Here is a 23,473-nt window from a genome sequence, read left to right as displayed (position 1 = left end):
CTAGCACCACCAATATAAACAAAAAAAGTTCAGAAGTTTCTAATGATTAAGATTTAAGATGTGCTGAAGCATACTAATTCAATTTATATAACATTAATTCAATTGGTAAGTCACAAAAGAATATGATGAACAATGAATGTGGAAAAAAAGTTTACTCTCATATAGTCATTATGAGAACAAATGGTGAGCCTTGTGCAACGGTAAAGTTTCTGCCTTGTGACCTTGGGATCATTGTCAAGGTTCTAGTCGTGCGAATAGCTTTCCTGGTCAGGGTAAGATTGTGTAAATAAATCTAACCCTCCCCAAACCCACAATGGTGGGAGCCTTATGCAGCCTGCCACCCTTTTGTAGTCATCATGAGAAATGAGAATAAATAGGCGGCATGAGTTATTAGATTCTAACTTGAGGAAATCTCAAAATTCTATTTATAAAGTGGTTCTTCATGTTAAGTAATCACTCAACAGGGACCCATGCTTTGTGGAATAATGTGGTTTATGGCATATTATGTATGTGATTTTCTACTCAGTATAAGTTCTCTTATTAGCATATTTATTGACTTGATTCACAGCATGTCTTTTTAATCCATGCCAAGTGAAAAGGTATAGCCTCACCTCTCCTTGGAACTTAAGTAAGTTTCTGGCAAGTAAATCTCTCCACCAGATTCACCATGTTGTTCCCCACTGACAGTTTTCTTGGCAGCTAGAAATTCAGCACTCATAGCTTCCATCCCACGCTGCAATGCTTCCTCGACATCTCCATAGCCATGTTTCTCAGCATACTTTCTCACATCGTCAGTTATCTTCATAGAACAGAATTTCGGGCCACACATAGAGCAGAAATGGGCAACCTTTGCACCTTCTGATGGCAATGTTTCATCATGGAAGGACATGGCTGTCATTGGATCCAATGACAAAGCAAACTGGTCCATCCATCGAAATTCAAATCTTGCCTTGCTTAAAGCATCATCCCAGGCTTGAGCATGTGGATGCGATTTGGCTAAATCAGCAGCATGAGCAGCTATCTTGTAAGCTATAACTCCAGCCTTCACATCATCCCGATTTGGCAACCCAAGATGTTCTTTTGGAGTGACATAGCAGAGAAGAGCCGTACCAAGTGCCCCAATATTCGCAGCACCAATTGCAGAGGTAATGTGATCATAACCAGGAGCAATATCAGTTGTTAAAGGACCAAGAGTGTAGAAAGGTGCTTCATTACACCATTCTAGTTGTTTCTGCATGTTTTCAGGAATCTTGTGCAGTGGTATATGTCCAGGTCCTTCATTCATCACCTGCACATCCTTTTCCCATGCTCTACGCGTCAGTTCTCCTTGTGTCAAGAGTTCAGCAAATTGAGCTGTGTCATTTGCATCATAAATGGATCCAGGTCGTAGGCCATCACCAATGGATAGGGCCACATCATACTGATTGCATATATCAAGGATGTCATCCCAGTGCTCATAAGCAAAATTCTCTTTGTGATAAGCTAAGGACCACTTTGCATGAATGGATCCTCCTCTGGAGACTATTCCTGTCATGCGCTTTGCTGTTAAAGGAATGTATCTCAGAAGAACTCCTGCATGGATGGTGAAGTAATCTACACCTTGTTCAGCTTGTTCAATCAGGGTATCCCTGAATACCTCCCAGCTAAGATTTTCAGCAATTCCATCAACTTTTTCAAGGGCTTGATAAATAGGTACAGTCCCAACTGGTACAGCTGAGTTGCGTAGGATCCACTCTCGAGTTTCATGGATGTGGCGACCGGTTGACAGGTCCATCACAGTATCAGCTCCCCACATAGTTGCCCACTGAACCTTGTAAACTTCCTCTTCTATAGAGCTTGCAACTGCAGAATTTCCAATGTTGGCATTTACTTTCACCAAAAAGTTTCTTCCAACTATCATAGGCTCCAACTCCAAGTGCTTCTTGTTGGAAGGGATGATAGCTCGTCCACGAGCAACTTCTGACCTCACAAACTCTGCGTCAAGCTTCTCGCGAGTGGCACAAAAAAGCATCTCCTCAGTAATGATTCCCTGCTTAGCATAGTACATCTGAGTGTATCTTGGTGGACCAATTTCCTGTCTCCTATCAACCCACTCTTTGCGCAATTTTGGGAGTCCTAATCATCAAATTCATGAAAACAAACTAAGTAGATGAATGTAAATTTCCAAAGAATAGGGGTAAGTATACATAAACAACCAAAATTAGATTCTTCAATGATATTACTACGAGGTAGATTATACTTACAACCTTTTACAACCACTTTTATGGTTAATGGATCAAAATCAAATCAACAGTTATAAACTCAAGATAAGCACAAACTGTTGCTGGATTAAAAATGTGAAAAGGAAAAAAGAAAGACCTTTTGGAACAAGATTACATATCATATATGAACCATACATGAAATTCAATACAAGGAAATTTCAGAATGGAAGAGGAAGACAATCAGAATAAATTGAGGTAGCTCAGCACTAAGCTAGTTGCAAGCAATCTCTCAAGACAGTTTGAAGCAACTTGGATAGGCAATAGACAAAGCAAGTGATTAAAGAAAAGACAGGATAATTTATCGAACATGTACAAAAGAATTATCGGTATTTTTGTGAAAGCTGCTGTCTAATATTTGAAATTATACAATTCTTTTATCAAGAGGATCTGCAAATACTGGCTAGACAGACAGCAGTGGAAAATTATAATAATAGCTGTTTCATTCACAAGAAATTCACGAGAGGATCTTAGAATATATCTATCATAAGAATTACAGCTGTTTCATTCATTCACACACCACACACACACCCAACAAAAAAATTGTCCTTATTAGCCCAACATTAGTCAAAAGGAAAATGTACTACACACTCAAGATATAAAGAAAATGCACAAAAAGCTTGATCTTTTGTTATGACAGAAGGATATTTGCTTGGAAGAATGAAGGGAAAACAAAGCAGTTAGATGAACAAATCGGGGGGAGTAAGGGTTAATGGATCATTCAGCAGTTTGTATCTTGAGAGAACCAAGCAAGTGCTCAGTTGTAAAAGGGTGGAACCCTTGGAGGAGAGTTTCTCTCCTTGTTCTGTTCAATTCAGCAAATCAATAAAATCATCCTTTTCTTTTCTCCATTTCCATGGTTTCTTAACAACTTCATACCTATCGTTGGGTTGATATCTTGGGGACCACTAGTGTCATAGGTGTCAAAGTGTGGTTCATCCCCAGCAAGGTGAACCCGTCGAAAGGGAACATTGAGCACGTGACCAGTTTCTTCATGAATGACTTCCCTGTAAACATGATAATACATAAACTGCAGTGAGCTGATAGAGAACATGTGTGCCTATCCAGTTTGCCAACAAAGGTTTGGATAGCCATATTATCTGAAGTAAAACTCCATTAATAGTATAAACAAATGAAAGAAGAATACAAGGCACACCTGCATTCCTTTGTGCTCTTTGGAAAGCACTCTTCAAAGGAAGGAAGGGGAACAAAATCTGGAGAAGCAGGGTCAACAGTGTGTTTCCTTTGTTTGGTTTTGTCTGAATTAGTAGTTGGAGGATCAAATGTTAATGTGGCTCTAGGTACCAAAGCCATGGAGAATGGAACAAGATCCTTCTTCCAGGCACTTGAAACACCACGCCCAACAACATCAAACCCAGGCAAGAACGTAGTACTCGGGAACTTCGAAGCATGGTTACCATTCTTGCAGAGAAGTGATGTCACATTAGCATTCACCGATGCCATCTTGATGCAGAACTACAGAATTTCAAGTTTTGAAAGACAAAAGTTAAATTACAACAGGCATGCATGTAGAACATCTAAATATACCTATATAACACATATATGAATAGATTCTGTGTCAAAAATTTAATTTCACATACAGATCCTCAATTCACCAATTAGTTAGCTAACTACCTTCATGCTCATGCAACCTAACAAAATTTTCAAATTAGAGAGCTGCCTAGAAATGGAATCTGAACCTAACAAATTTCATATCAAAACCCCACAATGATTTTCATCACTTTTATGTGAAAAAAAAAAATTAGATAATGGAAACATTGTTGTTTTCTACATTTAACAAAAAGGAAGCAAGGTACTACATATCATTGTTGATTGTTCCGATTCTCAATTATGGTTTTTGAAAGACAAAATGACATATTTAAAACTAAATAAAATAATCCAAAAATTCCCATACGCAAATTCACAAGGGGTGGAGTGAGGAATCTTCCATCTCAGAAAATCAGAACAAGACAAAAAAACATAGACTTTCAAGCTATATCTTCCATGCCCTTTTAATTCCAGCAACCCCCTCTTCACAAAAAGATTTTTATGACAACCAAACAATCATAATAAGGTGAAAGATTTATCAAAACAATCTCAGAGAGAAAAAGGAATAATAAGAAAAGAAAAGAAAAAAACTTCAAACCAAAACAATCTCAGAGAGAAAAAGGAATAATAAGAAAAGAAAAGAAAAAAACTTCAAACTAGGCAAACTTGATCATATGTTAGATGGGAAAAAAAGGGGGGGGGGGGGGGGGGAGGGGAAGTATAGCATGACAAACCAGTTTTAGAGAAAGAGAGAAAGAGAACCTGAAGCAAAAGGGTTGATCTTATGTTCAATGTACTGGCGCAGTGTGAGTGAGTGGTAGCTGTAAGTGTAGGAACGTTGGAAAGGGTCATGTTATATAGATACTTAGGATATGCATTATGCAATGCAACCCACAAAACAACATGAAAGGCACCAAAAAGTTGCACCATCACGTGGCTCTTCCTGATTCCCTCCTCATCTTTCCTTAGATATTTTTTTACTTTATTTGGATACGTTCAAATGATTATTATAAAAATATAAAAAATTATTAAATTAAAGAAGAAACTCTTAGTGCCGTTTCATAAAACAAAAGGGCATGTTTATTTTATGAGTATTATTATTACTTAAATTCTATAAGTATCTAACTTTTTTTTTTCGCTTTATAACCTTTGACATAACATTTATAATTTTAAAAAGGCAATACGATATTCTACTTTTTCAGATACAGAATCGAATTGAACACCTCAAAGTAAATGACAAAAATACAATTTTTTAATAAGAGTATTTTTAGGTGTAATGAGAGTGAGAATGATTTTTTTTATTTTATTAATCTTTCTTTCTAATAATTATTTACTTAATGATTAAATGACAAAAGGTAGTAAAAACGAATTGTTGTAAAATATTAATTGCATTTACTTTTTTGTTTAATACTTTTTTTACTAAGTATTAGAGATTTATTATTATTTTTTATAATAAATTATTATTTTTTATAAAAAATTATTATTTATTCAAACAAAAATTGAGCCAAATTTACAATTGTAGCTAAAGTAATTGATTATGCAATTTTTACAACAGATACCAACAATTAAAGTCCTACTATATGAAGAGGGTAACATGTATTAAATCTTACTATTTTGTAATAATAAAGCATGAGATCAATGTCATAAAAAAAAAAATCTGGGGAGGGGCATAAGTACTGTAATTCTTGGACTCGCACTCGAAATCTGGATTAGTCTCATAGGCGGCTCTAAGAGTCGAACCCGTGGCGATACCGGGGGTCCTGATTCGCCTCAAAGAGACAATTAAGATCAGTTCCCAAAAAAATAAAAATAAAAATAAAAAGCGGCCAAGAGTCTGTTTGGCACATATATTTTTTAAGTTAAAAGCTACAAGTCGTTTGATGATTATATAAAATTTTTAAGTTAAAATTTACTTAAAAGATGTTCATTTTAAAAAATGACACATTTCAAAAAAGATGATATAACTTAAAAAAAATTCTTCCTGTGGGAACTTTTGACTTTTGACTTTTTTCTTTATTATCAAAAAAGTTAATTTTATTGTAATAGCTTTTTGTAAACACATGTTTAGCCTAATTTCTATTTATAAGGAGAAGAGAGGCTTTTTGACCCTTTTACCCCTCATTAATTAATTAATAATCAATTTGCCCCTCCCCCAGAACTATCCACCATCATGCCCCCATTTAGTCGATCAAGTTGCACTTTTAATCGACTAAATGGGCAAAATTCAGAAATCAAGAAACACGAATTTTAGTCGACTAAATATTCACCTTGATCGACTACATGTCGAGCACATTTAGTCGACTAAGGCCATTATTTAGTCGACTAAATATCGCAGAAAACCCTATATCCAGACCTCTCTCGGCCTCATTTGCAATATTTTCGAAATCAAAACTCTTCTTTCTCTTGTTTGTCAGTTGTGATCCTTCCAAACACCCTTCCATTTCATCCCACCATCTCTAAAGCATAGTAATTGTGAAATCATTGTCATTTCCCTTATTTTCTGATTTGTTTACCCCAAATCCGAACCCAAAACCCTAAAATCCAATTCCTACCCCCAAATTCGTGTGAAAGATGAGCTCAAGTCCAAACATGTATGTTACCATGATTTACTATGATGGAAAGCATTATGAAGGCCCCAACGGTGTTCAATTTGAAGGAAAAACGAAAATGTTGAAAATCAAACGGGGCACTACGTACAATGAGCTTAAGGGGAGGATTCACCAAAAATTGGGGCTACAAGGCAGCCAGGGTAGAGTCTACAGTTGGTAAGGATGTTATATTCTACATTGGTAATGATATATGTGACGATGAAGATGTGGAATGTGTCATAGATGCAATTGTGGACCGAAAATTTCAAAACTTTATTGAGATATATGTTGAAATAGACTGTGGTCAATCTTCATCTGCACCTATGCATGAAAGAAGTCAAAGTCAAGAAGACAGAGTGGTCGGTTTATCTGCTCCTGCACCTGTCTTAAGTCAGATAACACTGAGGGAAATAGATGAGGATGAGGATGAGCATGAGGAGGATATGGACAGTGAAGACGATGGTGAACCCGAGAGTGTTATTCCGCTGGGTGACACCTCAGATATGGACGTAGAGGGGAATTTTGATGTTGACACTAGTTCAGGAAACTTGAGTTCCCAGGTGATGCCACCACTCCGTGTTGACCCTGTTAGCAGTGGTAAGATAGTAAATTAAAGTTTTTAAATGAATATTTCCTATTTGTGTTATCAATCGTACTGACGGAAAACTCCTGAAATTTGGACGTAGGTTCCGATATTGAGCCGTTTTGGAACGAAAGCCCACATTATTCCTTCATTAATTGGGCTCACCCTAATGATGAGACGGAGATATTGTATGGCGACGATGACTTCCACGGTGGCTGGCATTTAGGGGATCCATTATATTTGTACCAGGAGTTTCGAACTAAATCCGAAATGCAACATGCAGTCAAATTATATTGTATGAAGTCTCATCGTACTGCTGTGGTGGAAAAAAGTGATGACCATAGATTTGTGATGAAGTGTCGACACCATATTGATGGTTGTCTCTGGTACGTGCGGGCTATGTTGCCAAGAATGGAAATACTTGGGTTGTTAGTAAGTGGGGTAAAGAACACACCTGCCTAAACCAAGGCCTTACTCGGGACCATAGACAGCTGGATTCTGATGTAATCTGTGCAGCCATTATAAGTATGTATTACGCGATGTTTGGTTTAGGGTTTATGTTTATGTTATTTTTACGGTATATTTATTGACTGTGTTGACTTTGATTTTTGTATAGGTATGTTAAAAGAAGATCCATCTCTGAAACCAGTTCTTATTCAGGAAAGGGTACAACGTTTGTATGGATACAACATATCTTATAGGAAGGCTTGGAAGGCTAAAATGAAGGCCATTGTGAAGTTATTTGGCGACTGTGATAAATCATATGCCATCTTACCTGGTTGGCTGACCTACATGACACAGATTAATCCTGGTTCTGTGTTCAAGATTGATACGGACGAGTGTTGTGACGAACGACGTGTCTACACCGATAAGGCTGTCTTTCGCAGGGTATTTTGGACTTTTCACTAGTGCATTGAGGCTTTCAAATATTGTAAACCCATAATCCAAATTGACGGCACGCACCTGTACGGGAAATACAAAGGTACCCTCTTGATTGCTACGTCACAGGATGGTCATGGATAGATTCTGCCTATTGCGTTTGCCATTGTTCCACCGGGTGAGAGATTGGATGATTGGTTGTGGTTTCTTAGCCTGATGCGTTTCCATGTCACACAAAGGCATGGTATATGTCTAATATCCGATCGTCACCCCAGCAACATCAGGGCTGTGAAGGATCACACAGGTTGGCAGCCTCCATATGCGTATCACGTGTTCTTTGTCATCTTGCACTGCTCCAGTAGACGCTTTCCAAACTTTTGATTATACCATGTGGTCTTCTTCAAGGTCACATTGCCCATGGGAACACCAAAATGCTCCAATATCCTCTGAACAAGACAAGCAAATGGAAGTGCACCCTTGTGTTTGGCCTTATACATCATCCAACAGATGTAATGCCTCCAGTTCACCAAAGTACCATGTCGGATAGCCCACATGATGGGAATGTCATGTTCCAACACCCTGGAATGATTGAACGCTCGCGGAAACAGAATGTGGGTGATGACATAGTGTAGTATACGGGACTCCACAGTAAGCAACCCCACCGTATAGGCAATGTGTTGCCCACGGACTCTTCTCTGCTCATGCACGGCATCACCTCGTGTATATCCTGGAAGTGTGGAGCCATTATCTGCGTCATATTCCACAGTGTCCGCAGGATCTCCACCCCGTAGACCCTCGACCTCAGCTCACCTTGTACGTAGCTGAGGTTATGGTAGAAGGCCCGTACATACAGCTCTGAATATGAACACGACAGTTTAGCCAAAACCCTAAGATGTGCTCCCTCCAACCACCTCACAATGTTAAAACCTTCTGCTTCAAAAAATGTTGTATGAAGTGATTTGGCCCCACATATGGGTCGGTTAGCAAAGTCACGAACAAATGAATCATGAACCACGGGGTCATGCTCGAACAAGTATCCGAATGGGAGGTCGACAGGAGCGGGATCTTCATCTTGTGGCCTTGACGAAGACGGACGATCTTGTCATACCTTCTTATGTCTCTCATTTCCCACGTTATCCGATCTTCTACTCCCAGCCATGGGAACAACGGTACCTACAATGCAAGTGCAAACAATATCAATGGACAATAACAATATCAAAAAAATTTAAAATTCAATATAAAAAACTAAACCCTAACCCTAAAATAAAACATAAAACAAACCCTAAACCCAATCAAAAACAGCAACCCAAACCCAAACCCTCAACCCTAACCCTAACCATAACATAAAAACATGAACCCTACCCCTAAACCCAACCTAAAAGAGCAACCCTAAACCCTAACCCTAACCCTAACCCATCACAAGAAAACCAATCCTATACCCTAACATAAAAACACTAAGTATGCTTCTTGCGGCCGAGGCCAATTTGACGTTAATGGATGTCGGCTAAGTACAAAGGCAGTTTGCGCCCTAACATAGGTGAAGCAGTGGTTGATTATTTGCTCAGGAACCATGCAATCCTTATTAATGAGTGTCAGATGATTGAGGCGGCAAAGGAAACGATTAAGGAAGAGGCCTTGAGCAAGAAAAAAGCTAGTGCATCTGCAGGCAGAGATAGACAACAAGGTTGGCAAGGAAAGAGAAATTCAACACAGGGCAAGGCCCTTCAGGTTCAGACATCAGGAAGTCAATCAAGAAAAATGGAGGAAGAGGCAATCAGAGGACTGACGCCTCAACTTATCCTCATTGCAATAGTTGTGGACGCAATTATTCAGGAGAATGCAAGATGGGTCAAAACGTCTGTTATAAATGCGACAAGCCAAGTCACTTTTCCAGAAAGTTTACGCAAGAGATGAGTTCCCATCTTTTTTAGTGGACCAAGACCACTGGACGTGTCTTCACACTCAGCAGCCAGGGCAGTACAACAAAGAGAAAGGCTGAGATCAACCGAATCCAACGATTCCTCAATTGGACCCTAGTTTCACCCCTTGACCCGCTGGATTCCTCTTAATAAAACCTTCAATGTTCTTCAATCTATTGCGCTCTTCCATCATAGTTTGGACACGAATAGATTTCTCTATTTATAGATGAATGTTGACTTAGATGCCAAGTATCTTTCAAATTTGAATTCCCTCAGAATTAGCATCTTAATATAACTTGGTTTTGTCATGAAGCTCAGATTTGGTTGTCAGATTTAGTATTTGATAGGATATATACTTATCCTTTAACTTTCGTAGCCTTCTTATCCTTATCCAGTATTGTAGCGTCTCATCCTCCTATTTGAAATTTAATTCAAATGATTATCATCTTATTACAGCGCACAGTTTCATTAAATGCACAATTGCTATAACATTGTTGTGGCTCTGACCGTCCAAATCCGTTGGTATTCAATCAAGATTTTAAACAAAGAAAAAACAATCTTGTGGTATTCAAAAATCTGACAATTTTAATGGATTTTCTATTGGTGTGGATTTCATAAGACCTTTTAGTGAGAAATATAAAGATGTCTCTCTCACAATCTCACCCTAACCCCTTTCTTGAGACTTCTCTATTGCAGTGCTTCTTCCTTTGGCGGGTTGACCCGCTCGAAACTGAGTTCCGCCATGGGAGCTTCATCAAAGCTCAAAAAGTAGATTTTTGAGCGATTTTCATCACAAAACCACCCAAAATAACAAACCAACAAGATTCTAATATAATCCATCTCAAAAGTAGCAGATTTTTTAGCAATTTTTTGGAGCTTTTGAAAGTTTAAAAAATGATTATTCAAGCTATGAGTCATGATTTTTCTTCGCACAAAAATGTGTGATTTTTGTATTAAAAACAACATAAAGTAGTGGAAAAATAACTAGGGAACTAAAACCCTTAAATCAATTTTCATTTTACATCAATGAAACAATATCAATTTAAAGAAAGATTGAAACTTTCATAATATGAACTCTATATTTCATAATAATACATTCATGAATAAAATTCTTTCGCTATAGGAAACGATTTCAAACAATTTTTGTGTCAATAGATAACTAAAAACTTGTTTTTTAAAAGCCCTAAAGCAATTTAAGGTTTCAATGTATCGAATGAAAATAATTTAAGAAATTTTTTGAACTTTCATGAAATAAAATTCAAAAATTCATATTCGAAATTTTCTTAGAATACTCAATGAAAATATGCATATGATATATGGTTAGAAAACTTTTATCATGTAGAACAAAAACCACAAGGTTTCTAAGATCAATTGCAAAAAAATCGAAACAAAATTTTATCATGAACTTTAGGTTCTATATCCAAATTTAGAATTATTTTAATAAATAAAAAAATTAGATTTTTCAATCATATATGCATAGCTCTGATACCAAATGAAGAAGATAATTTTTTACCTATTGGTCAAACCCAAGAGCAGGAATGAGAAAATGTTAAAGCGTGGAGACTAGTATAACTTTAGATATGTGAAAAGCTGTTGCTTAGAAATTTTGAATATTTGTTAAAAATTATATTATGTTTTACTAATTTAGAAAATTATATTAGGTATTACTTTTTTTATTAATATCATTACATTTCTTTGTTATTTTATTAATTGACTTTTGTAATTTTGAATGTTTGTTAAAAATTCATATAGTTTTTTTAAATCTTATAAATCCATATTATCCTTTCAAATATTTTAAATTCTATTAAAATCCTTTAAAATTCAATCTTATGAAATCTTGATTGTAAAAAAAGTCTTTTAAAAAAATCTTAAAAGTCCCTCCAATTCTAAATAGTCTTTTACAATTTATAAGATTTTTTTATCTCAAAAAAGTCTTTTAAAATCCTAATCCAATATACCCCTTAGTTTCAAAAAAGTGTGGTTGGTAGGTGACTTTAAGGTGGCTAGGGGTGTAAATAGGCTAGGCTAGGCTAGGCTTTGACTTAAAAAGGTCAAGCCTGTGTAAAAACTATTGGGTTTGACATGACCTTTTAGCCTGTATAGGCCCTAAATTACAAGTCTGACCTAACCTATATTTAAAAAATAAAAGCCTAGGCCTGTTAGCCTGTTTAAGCCTATTAAACATTCAATAATTAAAAGAATAATTAAAATAATAGTATTTTATTATTCAAAATTATTAAAATAATAATTTTATTTATTTTATTTAAAATAAATAATATGATATAGGCCGGCCTATAGGCTTATAGGCCCAACATGTACAAAAATGCATATGGCCTGTTTTCTAAATAGGTTTTTTTAAAAGCCTAAGTCTGTTCTATTTTAGTATTTGTAATAAGTCAAGCCTGGCCTAATATAGGCTAGGTCGTAGGCCCCTGTTGGCTGGCCTAGCCCATTTAGACTCTTAAAGATGGCTATCCAATTCATCCATAATGGGTGCTTTAAGCATCATCCCTCCTAGCCTTTGGTTTGTAGAATCATAAATCTTATTAGGTAGCCTTGGTCAGTACAACTGTACAAGTTTCTCACATTTACAGGGAAGGGAACATAGTGGCTGATTGGCTAGCCACTAATGCTTTTCCCCACAATTGGGATGTCCAATAAGCCCCCTCAGTGTTGTGTTTCTCTTTTATAGAAGGACCTGATAGGTGTAGGTTAGGCTAGGTTAATATTGAACCAAACTAAACCTTGAAAATGGTTTGGTTTAGGAAAACCAAATCAAATTTAATAAGTAATTTGATTCTTGAACCGTTTTGGTAAAAATTGTTCGGTTCTTAAACTAGTTTAGAAAAATATAGTGCAATTTGATTTGATTCGCGATTTTATTTGATGCATTTCTTTGGTACTCATGGGAGTGGGTATAGTTCGGTTTAGTTTGATTTTTAATTCGAACCAAATCAAATTGGTAAAGTGATATGGTTCAAGAACCGAATCATTTTCCTTTCAGTTCTTGAAACAATTTGAAGATAATGGTTTGGTTCTTAAAGCAATTTAAAAAGTGTGGTTCTTTTTTTGTGGTTCAGATCTGTTAACAATTCAGTTTTGGTTCATTTGTGTTTTTTTCAACTATCTAATTGAAATTGCTTTGTGCCACTATTGGTTTGGTCATCTTTTGCTGCCTTCTTTGACATGGGATGTGTTTTATTATGACACATTTTATAGTAGGTGGTAACAGTTAAAGTTGAGTATTAAGACAACAGAAGGGGTCAAATCTTATATTTTCATATATGATAGTTTTTGGAAATAAGTCTAGTTATATATTGGACATTAACTCATTGAATTTGAATGAAAGGAAAATGGACAGATAATTGGACAATCAATCACCTTATATAGGTGGAGGTCTTGTGGGAAAAGACCCACTTGTAGGTTGCGTTCAGGATCTTCCTCTTCATTGGAACATGTTAGTTACCTGTCAATGGTGTTTTATCCATTACAATAAGGATAGATCCTAGATCTTCTGTTAAATTTGAATATTTTCAACTATGTTCAACAAGTGAATTATAGCAACTTTGCGACCATTGATTTGTTGTGACCCTTTTAGCTTGATCCAAATTCTAGCCCAAGGTGACTAGATGCTAAATTTTCTAGGCTAGAACATAGACTGAGCCTAATAAACCACCTTGGGCTAGAATTTGGATCAAGCTAAAAGGGTCACAACAAATCAATGGTCGCAAAGTTGCTATAATTCACTTGTTCTTCATCGTTATTATAGGTAGCTAGCTTACTAAAGGCATAAGATGATTTCTCGTATATACAGGAGGCTTGCTCCACTTTGCTAATGAAGCCATGGTAGAGCTTCACAAATAACTATAGCTAACAAAGGGCAGAAAAAGATATGCATAATATATCATCCCAAGTCACAAAGCTGGGGTCTAGCTTGCATACTTAGATTTTCAACTAGGTGTGTTAAAACATTTTTTTGGAGCCCCATTTTATCTCCATCCTAATAATTGGACAATTATGTAGAGGAGTATGTACGGTGTGCCCTAGCCCCTTAGGGCTTGTTTGGTGCGTAGTATAAAATAAGACTTGATAGTATAAGGTCTGATAGTATAAGGCCTGATTAAATTTTAATACTATCCAGTGTTTGGCATAATATTGTATAAGATAATGTATTGTATAAAATAATATCTTTTAGTGTTTGATATCATACTGTATAATACTAGATAGGATAAGAAAAAAATATTTTAAAAAAATACCCTTTAATAAAGAATTTATATAATTCTTCCAAATATATCATATTGTATTAATCTTTATAAAAATCCATTGATCAGTGTGTCCAAAAAATATATTAATTTTTATAAAAATAAAAATTTCCAATATTTTAAAAAATTAATATATAAATTAATTTTTGTTTTAATATATTAATTCTTGAGAATTACACTAGTCAACAATGTTAATACATTAACCCTTATCAGGCATAATCCCACCTCCCTTAGGCCTGATTAAGTTATACGTCATTTTGATGTATTAAGGGGTTCTGCTGTATAAGCTTATAATATACGATGGTTACACCAAACAACTAAAAATTTCATAACGTATAGTATAAGCTTATATTATCAAGCCTTATAAATCACATCAAACAGGCCCTTAAGGTTTTAAAGGCAAACCCTTCCAAACCCTAAGGCCTATGATCTGATTATAAACTATCTCTCTCTTATCAATTTCAAAATTTTGATTTGATTATGTCAAACCTTCACTTTCAAATTCAAATTAGATTTGATCTCTTCAAATTAGATTTGATCTCATCAAATCCTAATTCAAATTCAAAAGTATGTGCTATTTATCTTAACACGGATAAGAATTTGAGCAACTCAAACTTTGTTTCTTAATAAAGGACAAGATATATCTTATCTTTATCCATAATTAAGATAAGATTTAATATTATCACATCTTTGTTGTATTGAAATTCAAAATTCGAATTAGGATAAGATTTGATGTCATCAAATCTTTGATTAATTCAAATTTGAAAGTTAAGATAAGATTTTGTCTTTGTCAAATCATTAACCTACTCAAATTAAAATTAAGATAAGATTTGATCTCATCGAGTCTTTGACTAATTCAAATTAAGATAAGATTTGATCTCATCAAATCATATCAAGGTAGCACTCCATATGCACATTGGAGCAAGAAACTAGCATACCTTTGCCCTAGTTACCTTGCACTTACTTGGACCAAGTCTATGTGTTGGAATCTCATTCAAACATATGCTTTAATCATTTTGCTAGATCTTATTGTATAAAACGCACAAAGTCTAATTATCCATTTTGGTCCAAAACCATTAGCTAGTCCATGTCATTAAACACAACAAAGGTGTGTGACCCCTTAGGTCTATTCAATCACTGACATAAATATGTTTGGACCAATTAAACTTGTTTAATGACGCAACTTGTTTAATGACCACATAGAGTATTATCAATACTTTAGGATGATGGAAAAATAAATTCAATGATAGACTCTAGAATTATTGATTATGGATTTTATTTTATTTTAGTGGTGATTTGATGAGGTAGTGACTTTGTTGAGTTTTGAGTAAAATAAGTTTGGTCAATGTATTGCCTCAAGGTCAATAGCAGAATATTCATTTTTCTCGTGGTTGAGATTATATTGGAGTTTGAGGCATAATAATGAGATTTTGGAACTTAGTATTTTCAAGACCATGTTTGTGGTTGACACTACATTGGAGTTTGAAACTTAATGATACCATAAATCTTAGTGTTGTTAGGACCAATGAGCATGTGGTCAACATTATATTAAAGTGCGTGATGGTTTCTTTATAAACTATTTAATTTCTCTAGCTTTTAGGCATTTGTGAGAAATTGTGAGGACTAACAAGGGAAATAATAGTTTGGTTGATGTTAGATCACGTTGGTATGCTATTTTTCGTTACACTCTACACTAATGACTAGTCGACAGAGTCAAGTGACATTTGTAACCATGGAAGGTAGATCAATAAATGAGTAATCATTGTTTGGTTCATTATTGTTTGACTTTAGTTAGATGAACTTATATTTAGGTATTGCATCTTGGATCATGTGTTTTCTTAAAATAGGGCCACATTACAAAATTAGTCTTTAGCCCAATAGTCAATTTCAAATAACTTGTTTTCTTTTTAAAATTGAAATTGTATATTGATTTTGTCCAAATGGGAGAATGTTAGAGTTTTTATTATTATATGAGCTACAATTAATTTTAGTTTTTTTTCTTGTTTTGATAAAATCAAGCGAAGCAATATACGAGGATGTAGTATAAAACTCAATTGGATTATCTTTTTGTTTGGATTATAATATCTATAACACTGATTAGTATGTATAACATTGTAGGCCTAACCCAAATACGCATGATGGGAAGGGAGCTAAAGTTAATAAGTTTGACTATATGTCCCCTCTACTTTCATGGTTAGTTGTAAAAGTAGTTGCTCCAGAACTTGCCTCAATGATCGTTGTGAATGGAGAATGATGTGAACTGTGTAGGAAAATCCCAATTTTTTAAACCTTGCAGGAACATCAAAGCAAACACAACAACCTTTAGAGATATCAAGAATCATATCTTTAACAAGTAAGCCTAAACCTCTATTGTTCTAATTTCAGATAATATCAATTTATTTATCTTGTAGTTTCAACTTAATTAATAGTCTCAAATTCGAGCATTGAGTATGCATGTGTGTTAAAAATTTGATAAGGAGAGTTTTGCCATCCTTGTGAGTTGTGATAATAATTATTAAATAATAATATAAACTATTTTTGTATAATACATAACCATCCATCAAAATTAAATTATTAAATTAACTATGTTTATAATCCAAATCAACTAGTTATATATACAACGTTTCACAAGACGCTATATACGATATTAAATGATTAAAGTATATATCCTATCTATATCGATCAAATGTTATTTAAGCATAAAAAAGTAGATCTTTGTGCTACATTCCAATTACATTCATATATACAACTTTTAATGCTGTCAATTTATTTGTATTTTAATGCATTGTCTTGTTGCATGATAGCAACCTTAAATTATCCCTTGAAATTGTTGTTTCTAATTAAAAACGCATATTCTACATTATAGTAGTATACTATATTTGAACGCAGCTGAGAAGAGACCAATGCATGATAAAGTTGACGTTTGAACGTGGATCTCATGAACAATGCCTGGTTTCATTCATCCACATAGAAAACCGGTTCAGTAAAAAAGCAATAATGACACGATATCATGCCTGGTTTCATGCCTCGTCTATCCACGTAGCAACTAGCATGACTCCTTTTCAGTCCTTTGTCACCGTTGGTTTGGTGGCCTACACGTAGAGATGGCTAATGGGCTCGACCCGTCCGTCAAATGGAGCGGAGCGGGCTGAATTTTTCAAAACCGTCGCCTACCAAGTCCTGTTTGCCTGGGCTGGATTTTATAAAAAAAAAAAATTTAGTGTAAAATGTCACAGGTTTGACGGGAAGTCCGCCTAAACAGGGCAGAACGGGTTGAGTTTTCTTGTCTACCTTCAAAAGTAGGGCAGGACGAGCCAGCCCATTTTTGACGGGCTTATGGCAGGCTGGGACGGAGCGGACAGCCCGCTTTGCCACCTCTACCTACACGGGTGGGCATATAATAATATCATAATATATAATCCGTGTATTACAACAATTAAAATGTTTTAAATAGCAAATGTGGTGAATATAAAAAAATATCTTTGGTAGAGTTAGCTTTATTATGATGCGGAGATTTTTGGCTTAAATATAATTGTCTTTCGTAAAGGATATATGTGATTTATAAAAAAATAAATAAAAATTAACAATGTGTTTTAAGGGGAAGACGGAGAACTCAGGCATATATAATGTAATACAAACAAATTTCAATACTGATATTTTGCTATTTTTTTCAAGAAAATATAAATAAAAGTAAAATAATAATAAAAATTATTAAATTATTTTCCTCTACTTTATTAGTACAAATTGATTTTCGTAAAATTTATACAAAATATCACGTTAGCTTCTTTTTCAATAGTATAAACAGAATTTAAAAAGAAAAGGAAAAAATTATCTAACTTTGCTCGCAATATACCATCTATATCTATATATAATTAGAAGAGAGAAGTTACTAGAAGATAAAAATATCAAATATTATCAACAAAGTCCAGCACAGTTAGTAGATAGTTGGGTTCCTTAAGCATGCTGACAGGGGTTCAATCCCTGGTCATGCATATGGAAAAGGCTTTATTGGGAGAGGTTTACCCACTTAATGTGATCTCCCGCCTCGAAAGGAATAGTCTTCGGCTGTTAGCTGGAGGATACATTGGGAAATCAAAAACCAAATATATATATATATATATATATATATATATATATATATATATATATAGGGTTTATTTTTTCTGATGTTACTTTAGATAACTTTATCTAATGTTCATCAAAACGACATCATTTTGGGACGAAAATCATGGTATTTTTGTAATTTTAATTTATTTCAGGGTTATAATAGTCTTTATCACTCTAATTTTTTAATTTTTCAACCCCAAAACGACGTCGTTTCGATGAACATTAGATAAAGTTATCTAAAGTAACATCGGAAACTTTTTTCCCTTATTTTATGGGTTTATTTTTTCTGATGTTACTTTAGATAACTTTATCTAATGTTCATCAAAACGACGTCGTTTTGGGACGGAAATCATGGTATTTTTGTAATTTTAATTTATTTCAGGGTTATATAATAGTCTTTATCACTCTAATTTTTTAATTTTTCAACCCCGAAACGACGTCGTTTTGGGGTTGAAAAATTAAAAAATTAGAGTGATAAAGACTATTATAACCCTGAAATAAATTAAAATTACAAAAATACGATGATTTCCGTCCCAAAACGACGTCGTTTTGATGAACATTAGATAAAGTTATCTAAAGTAACATCAGAAAAAACAAACCCGAATTTATTATATAAAATAAGGGAAAAAAGTTTCCGATGTTACTTTAGATAACTTTATCTAATGTTCATCGAACGACGTCGTTTTGGGGTTGAAAAATTAAAAAATTAGAGTGATAAAGACTATTATAACCCTGAAATAAATTAAAATTACAAAAATACCATGATTTTCGTCCCAAAACGACGTCGTTTTGATGAACATTAGATAAAGTTATCTAAAGTAACATCAGAAAAAATAAACCCATAAAATAAACTCTTTTACTCATTTATCTTTCTCATTGCCTCTTACTCTTTCTCTCTCCTCCCCTTTATTTCTCTTCAATGGCGCTTCATCATCAATAAAAGGTGCAAGCTTTTTTTCTCAATTCATCAAACCCAGCCACCATTGTTATGAACATTTATATAAAAAATTGAAAATTTGTGTCAAGAAGAAACAAATCCAGATGCCCTATATTATGGGATCAGGTATGCCTGTTGTTGGGCATAACATAAGGAGAACAGAAATCATTTCCCCACTTAAAGGTGAAAAACAAGATAAGAAGAAGAAAGAGATAAGTTGATTCGATTTCAAATTTCAACAGCAAAATAGAAACGTTAAGGGATTCTTCGTGTTTTTCATTTTTTTGTATTCTTGTGGTTTCTGTCATGTTCAATTATATCAGATTCAAGAAATTTTGAAAATTATATTCATACAGCAGAATTATCATGCCATTAATCATTGATTGGATTTAGATTCAAATATAAATTCAGATTGTAAATTATGCAAATCGACAGAGAGAAAGGGGCGGAGAGAGAAAGAGTGTGAGAGGAAGTAAGGGAAAATAAAGGGGGAAAAGGGTTTATTTTATTCCGCAAATCTCCACCATCAGATGAGATTGTAATCTAACGGTATTGAAAAAGGTAGGTAAAGGTAGGCAAAATAAGAGTAGTCAGAATAACCTATCCCAAAAACAATAGTATATTCTCTTAATGGGAACAAAATAAAAAACGTAAACCAAATGAAAATGAAAATTACATGAAAAATGATAATTAATTGAGAAACGAAAATGTCACGTGTCTACTTTAAACCTCATGAACTAGAATCCTTTTCACACTAAATCGGTTAATAACAATAATAATAATAAATTAATAAAAAAATAGTATATACCCTTGATGGGAACTAAATGAAAAACATAAACTAAATGAAAATAAAAATTACATGAAAAATGAAAAATTAATTGAGAAATAGAAGCTAAATGAGTAAGCAATAGTAGAAGTTTTTCATCCCAAGTTAGACTCAAATAAAAAACGCAAACTAAATGAAAATGAAAATTACATGAAAAAAGAAAATTAATTGATAAATGGAAACTAAATGAGAAACAAAAATTAAATGAGAACTAAACGAGTCAGTAATAGTAAAAGTTTCTTTGTCCCAAGTTGGGTTAAAAAAATAGTATATATCCTTAATGGGAACTAAATGAAAAACATAAACTAAATGAAAATGGAAACTAAATAAAAATAAAAATTAAATGAAAAACGAAAACTACATGAAAAAATGGAAAGTAAATGACTAACGAAAGCTAAATGAGAAACGGGAACTAAATGAAAAACAGAAACTACATGAAAAACAAAAATTAAATGAAAAATGAAACTAAATGAGAAACGGAAACTAAATAACTAACGGAAACTAAATAATAAACGGAAGCTAAATGAAAAACAATAGTATATACCTTAATGGCAACTAAATAAAAACGTAAACTAAATGAAAATAGAACCTACATGAAAAACGAAAAACTAATTGAGAAATGAAAATGTCACGTGTATGCTTTAAACCCCATGAACCAGATTCATTTTCACATTTAACCGGTTAATGAAAAAAATAATAATAAATTAATAAAAAATAATAGTATATACCCTTAATGGGAACTAAATGAAAAATATAAACTAAATGGAAATGGAAATTACATGAAAAAAGAAAAATAATTGAGAAACAAAAATTAAATGACTCTAGAAGTTTTCCATCTCAAGTTGGGCTCAAATAAAAATGGAAACTACATGAAAAACAAAAATTTAATGAAAAAATGGAAATTATAATGACTAATAGAAGCTAAATGATAAACATAAGCTAAATGAAAAATGAAAACTAAATGTAAAATGAAAATTAAATGAAAAACAGAAACATCCATCTGTTTGTTGGCCAAACTTTATGTTTCGATATCTGCTGAAACGACTATGAGATTTGATCTCATCCGTGATCTGACACCATCTAAAAAGCATGGAGGATCAAATTCGACCCGAGATGGGAGACAATTTTGAGATGATTTTAATAGATGAACATGTGAGTTTTGTTACGCATTACAAGTGTTCATCAACTGATTCAAACCGCGGTGACCAAACCGAAAAACGAATAATCGAATTAACCGAAAACCAAAAAATTGAAAATAAAATAAAAACCGCAAAATTTAATTGAATTGGATTGGTTTTCGATTTGATTGGCGAAAACCGATCCAATAATTCCTTAACCTTACCCTCTACATACTTGGGAGTTGCGTCTTTCCCTAATCATAGCCCAAAAATCATATAGCAAAATTCTAAACCCAAGACCCCATTAACCCACCATGTTGGAGAAAGTGGATTGTGCTTGATCTATGTTATGTTATTTATTTTTATTTTTTTTGTAAGATACATCATATATTTTATGGGAAAAGTATTTGTCCTTTTAAATGACACAACTTATGTCATTTCACTCTCACAAAGAGGTGGGACCCACACCTTTAGATTTTTTTATCCACTCTCTCATCCTTTATCTATCTCTTTCTCTCACTTAAAATAACACATCTTTTTTTTTTTGGTAAATAAAAATAACACATCTTTACATACTTTAAAATGATACACGCTTTTCTCATTTTTTATTGCTTAAGTTATTATTATACAGTAGCTCCTCTATAGGATAAAAATTTAGGTTACTCTATATCTCAGGCAACCACATTGTAAATTTTTTGTTGAAGGTAAAAGATGATAATTCAACTTTTTATTGTACTATATTGAAAATTAGATTATCGTTTATTGATGCATCAAGATTGCACGATAATCATGATACAAACTTTACGAAGCCGATACATACAAAATATATGTTATTTGCACAATGATCATCATATAAATTTTAGGTTTTTCAAAAAATCGAAAATCGATCCAATCCAAACCGAATAAAATTGGATTGGATTGGATCGAATTTGAAAAAAAATCCAAATCGAATGGATGATTACATGATCAAATCGAAGGAATTAGATAAGATGATTTTTGCTTCCAAAACTGATCCAATCCAGATCGCGAACACCCCTATTACGCATTTCTATCGTGCAGATTATTATTATTATTTAATTCAAATAACTATTAAACATTGCGTATGGTTTCTCCTTTTTCTAATAACAAGGTGGTAAGATTTAGGGGACTGTACGGGATTCCTTGAGGATAAGAGGTCAACTAGCAGAAGTGGAATGTATGTCATACAAAATTTCGGTGTTGGCCTTAATTCTGAAAAAATTTAAGCCAACGCAACATGAGTATAGGCTTACTTTTAATCTAAGAAATGTTGTGACGACGAGTGTCGATGCCAATCATCCTATCAATGGTTTTTCATTCATGGAATTTCTAGGATGTTGAAAAGTATCCTAATGACACTACATGTTTAGTTGGTAACGTCCTTTTCTATTTCTTGGACGCATTATTAGTCATCTATAACAACTATGAAAATTGATGTTTGCATACGTTATTAGATGTTTACAGAATTTGGTTTATATAATAATTTTAAAAAACTAAAAATAATAACTTCTCCAAAAAGGAAAATAATATTTTTTATAAACTTATTGAAATATATTTAATTCCTTTTTCTACAGTTTTCAAAAATTGATTCTACTTTGGTTGAATCGGTAGAACTACTTACAAGATCTCACATTTGGTTCCAGTTTTGAAATTGCTCTAACGGTTTACTTAATCCTGTTGTTTTACATTTTCTCCCACACTAAAAAGCGTTGGAGAGAAAAAGGAAGAAGAAGTGAAGCTTAATGAGATCAAATGAATTAGAGCAAGGGTGTTTAAAACTGTATAAATCAAAATAAAATAGAAAAAGGGATCGTGATTTTTTTAGCTTCAGTTATTAATGAATTCAATGTCACTTTACTTCAAATTTTACTGCCATGATTGGTAAGCTTTTCCTCGGAGAATTTCAGTATATGTTACAGTTGTTATATAATATCTATGATATCAAGTGCCATAGTTATTAGGTTGTGAGGGGCGCCACACTGTATTTAAGCTCAATACACATATAGTAGGGGTCTATATGAACTCGGGGTCTATAAGACCATATAGTAACTTTAGACAACTAGTGATAAATTTTTATATCTATGATATCAAGTGCCATGGAACAAGCATATTCAGTAGATGAACTCGGGGTCTATAAGACCATATAGTAACTTTAGACAACTAGTGATAAATTTTTATATTGTGTGGTTCTTTACTTATGAATCTTGTAGTGTCATTAAACTCTGGTGTCCAAATCTATATCATGAGGCAGAGTATTAACCAAGGCATACTTTCGAATTTCGACAGAGTATAGTGATAGTTTCATGATTTATTGAGAGTTAAATCTCGCCCATTTTATGGGATTCATTTCATGTCAGAAGAAGGAAGGTGACACACCTCTTAGCTCATGAAAATTATATCGTGGATGGTGTTTAATTGTTTAATTGATAT

General features: G+C 33.7%; 1 protein-coding gene across 1 annotated transcript in view; it reads right to left on the bottom strand.

The window, feature by feature from the left end:
* Positions 1 to 607: 607 nt before the first annotated feature.
* Positions 608 to 23,473, bottom strand: part of LOC133302317 (phosphomethylpyrimidine synthase, chloroplastic) — a 34,003-nt gene continuing 11,137 nt past the window's right edge. The window contains exons 10-12 of the mRNA XM_061502079.1: positions 3,415 to 3,722; positions 3,138 to 3,265; positions 608 to 2,115 (exon numbers count right to left, since the gene is read on the bottom strand). Coding sequence (XP_061358063.1) covers positions 608 to 2,115; positions 3,138 to 3,265; positions 3,415 to 3,722 — 1,944 coding nt within the window. The remainder of the gene's footprint in view (positions 2,116 to 3,137; positions 3,266 to 3,414; positions 3,723 to 23,473) is intronic.

The sequence above is a fragment of the Gastrolobium bilobum genome, unplaced genomic scaffold (assembly GCF_033153095.1).
Source record: "Gastrolobium bilobum isolate Gb01-03AN ecotype WA unplaced genomic scaffold, APGP_CSIRO_Gbil_v1 utg1301, whole genome shotgun sequence".
In the NCBI taxonomy this organism is placed as follows: domain Eukaryota; kingdom Viridiplantae; phylum Streptophyta; class Magnoliopsida; order Fabales; family Fabaceae; genus Gastrolobium; species Gastrolobium bilobum.
Note: the sequence above shows the minus strand (reverse complement) of the source record. Positions and strands in the feature narration are given on the sequence as shown.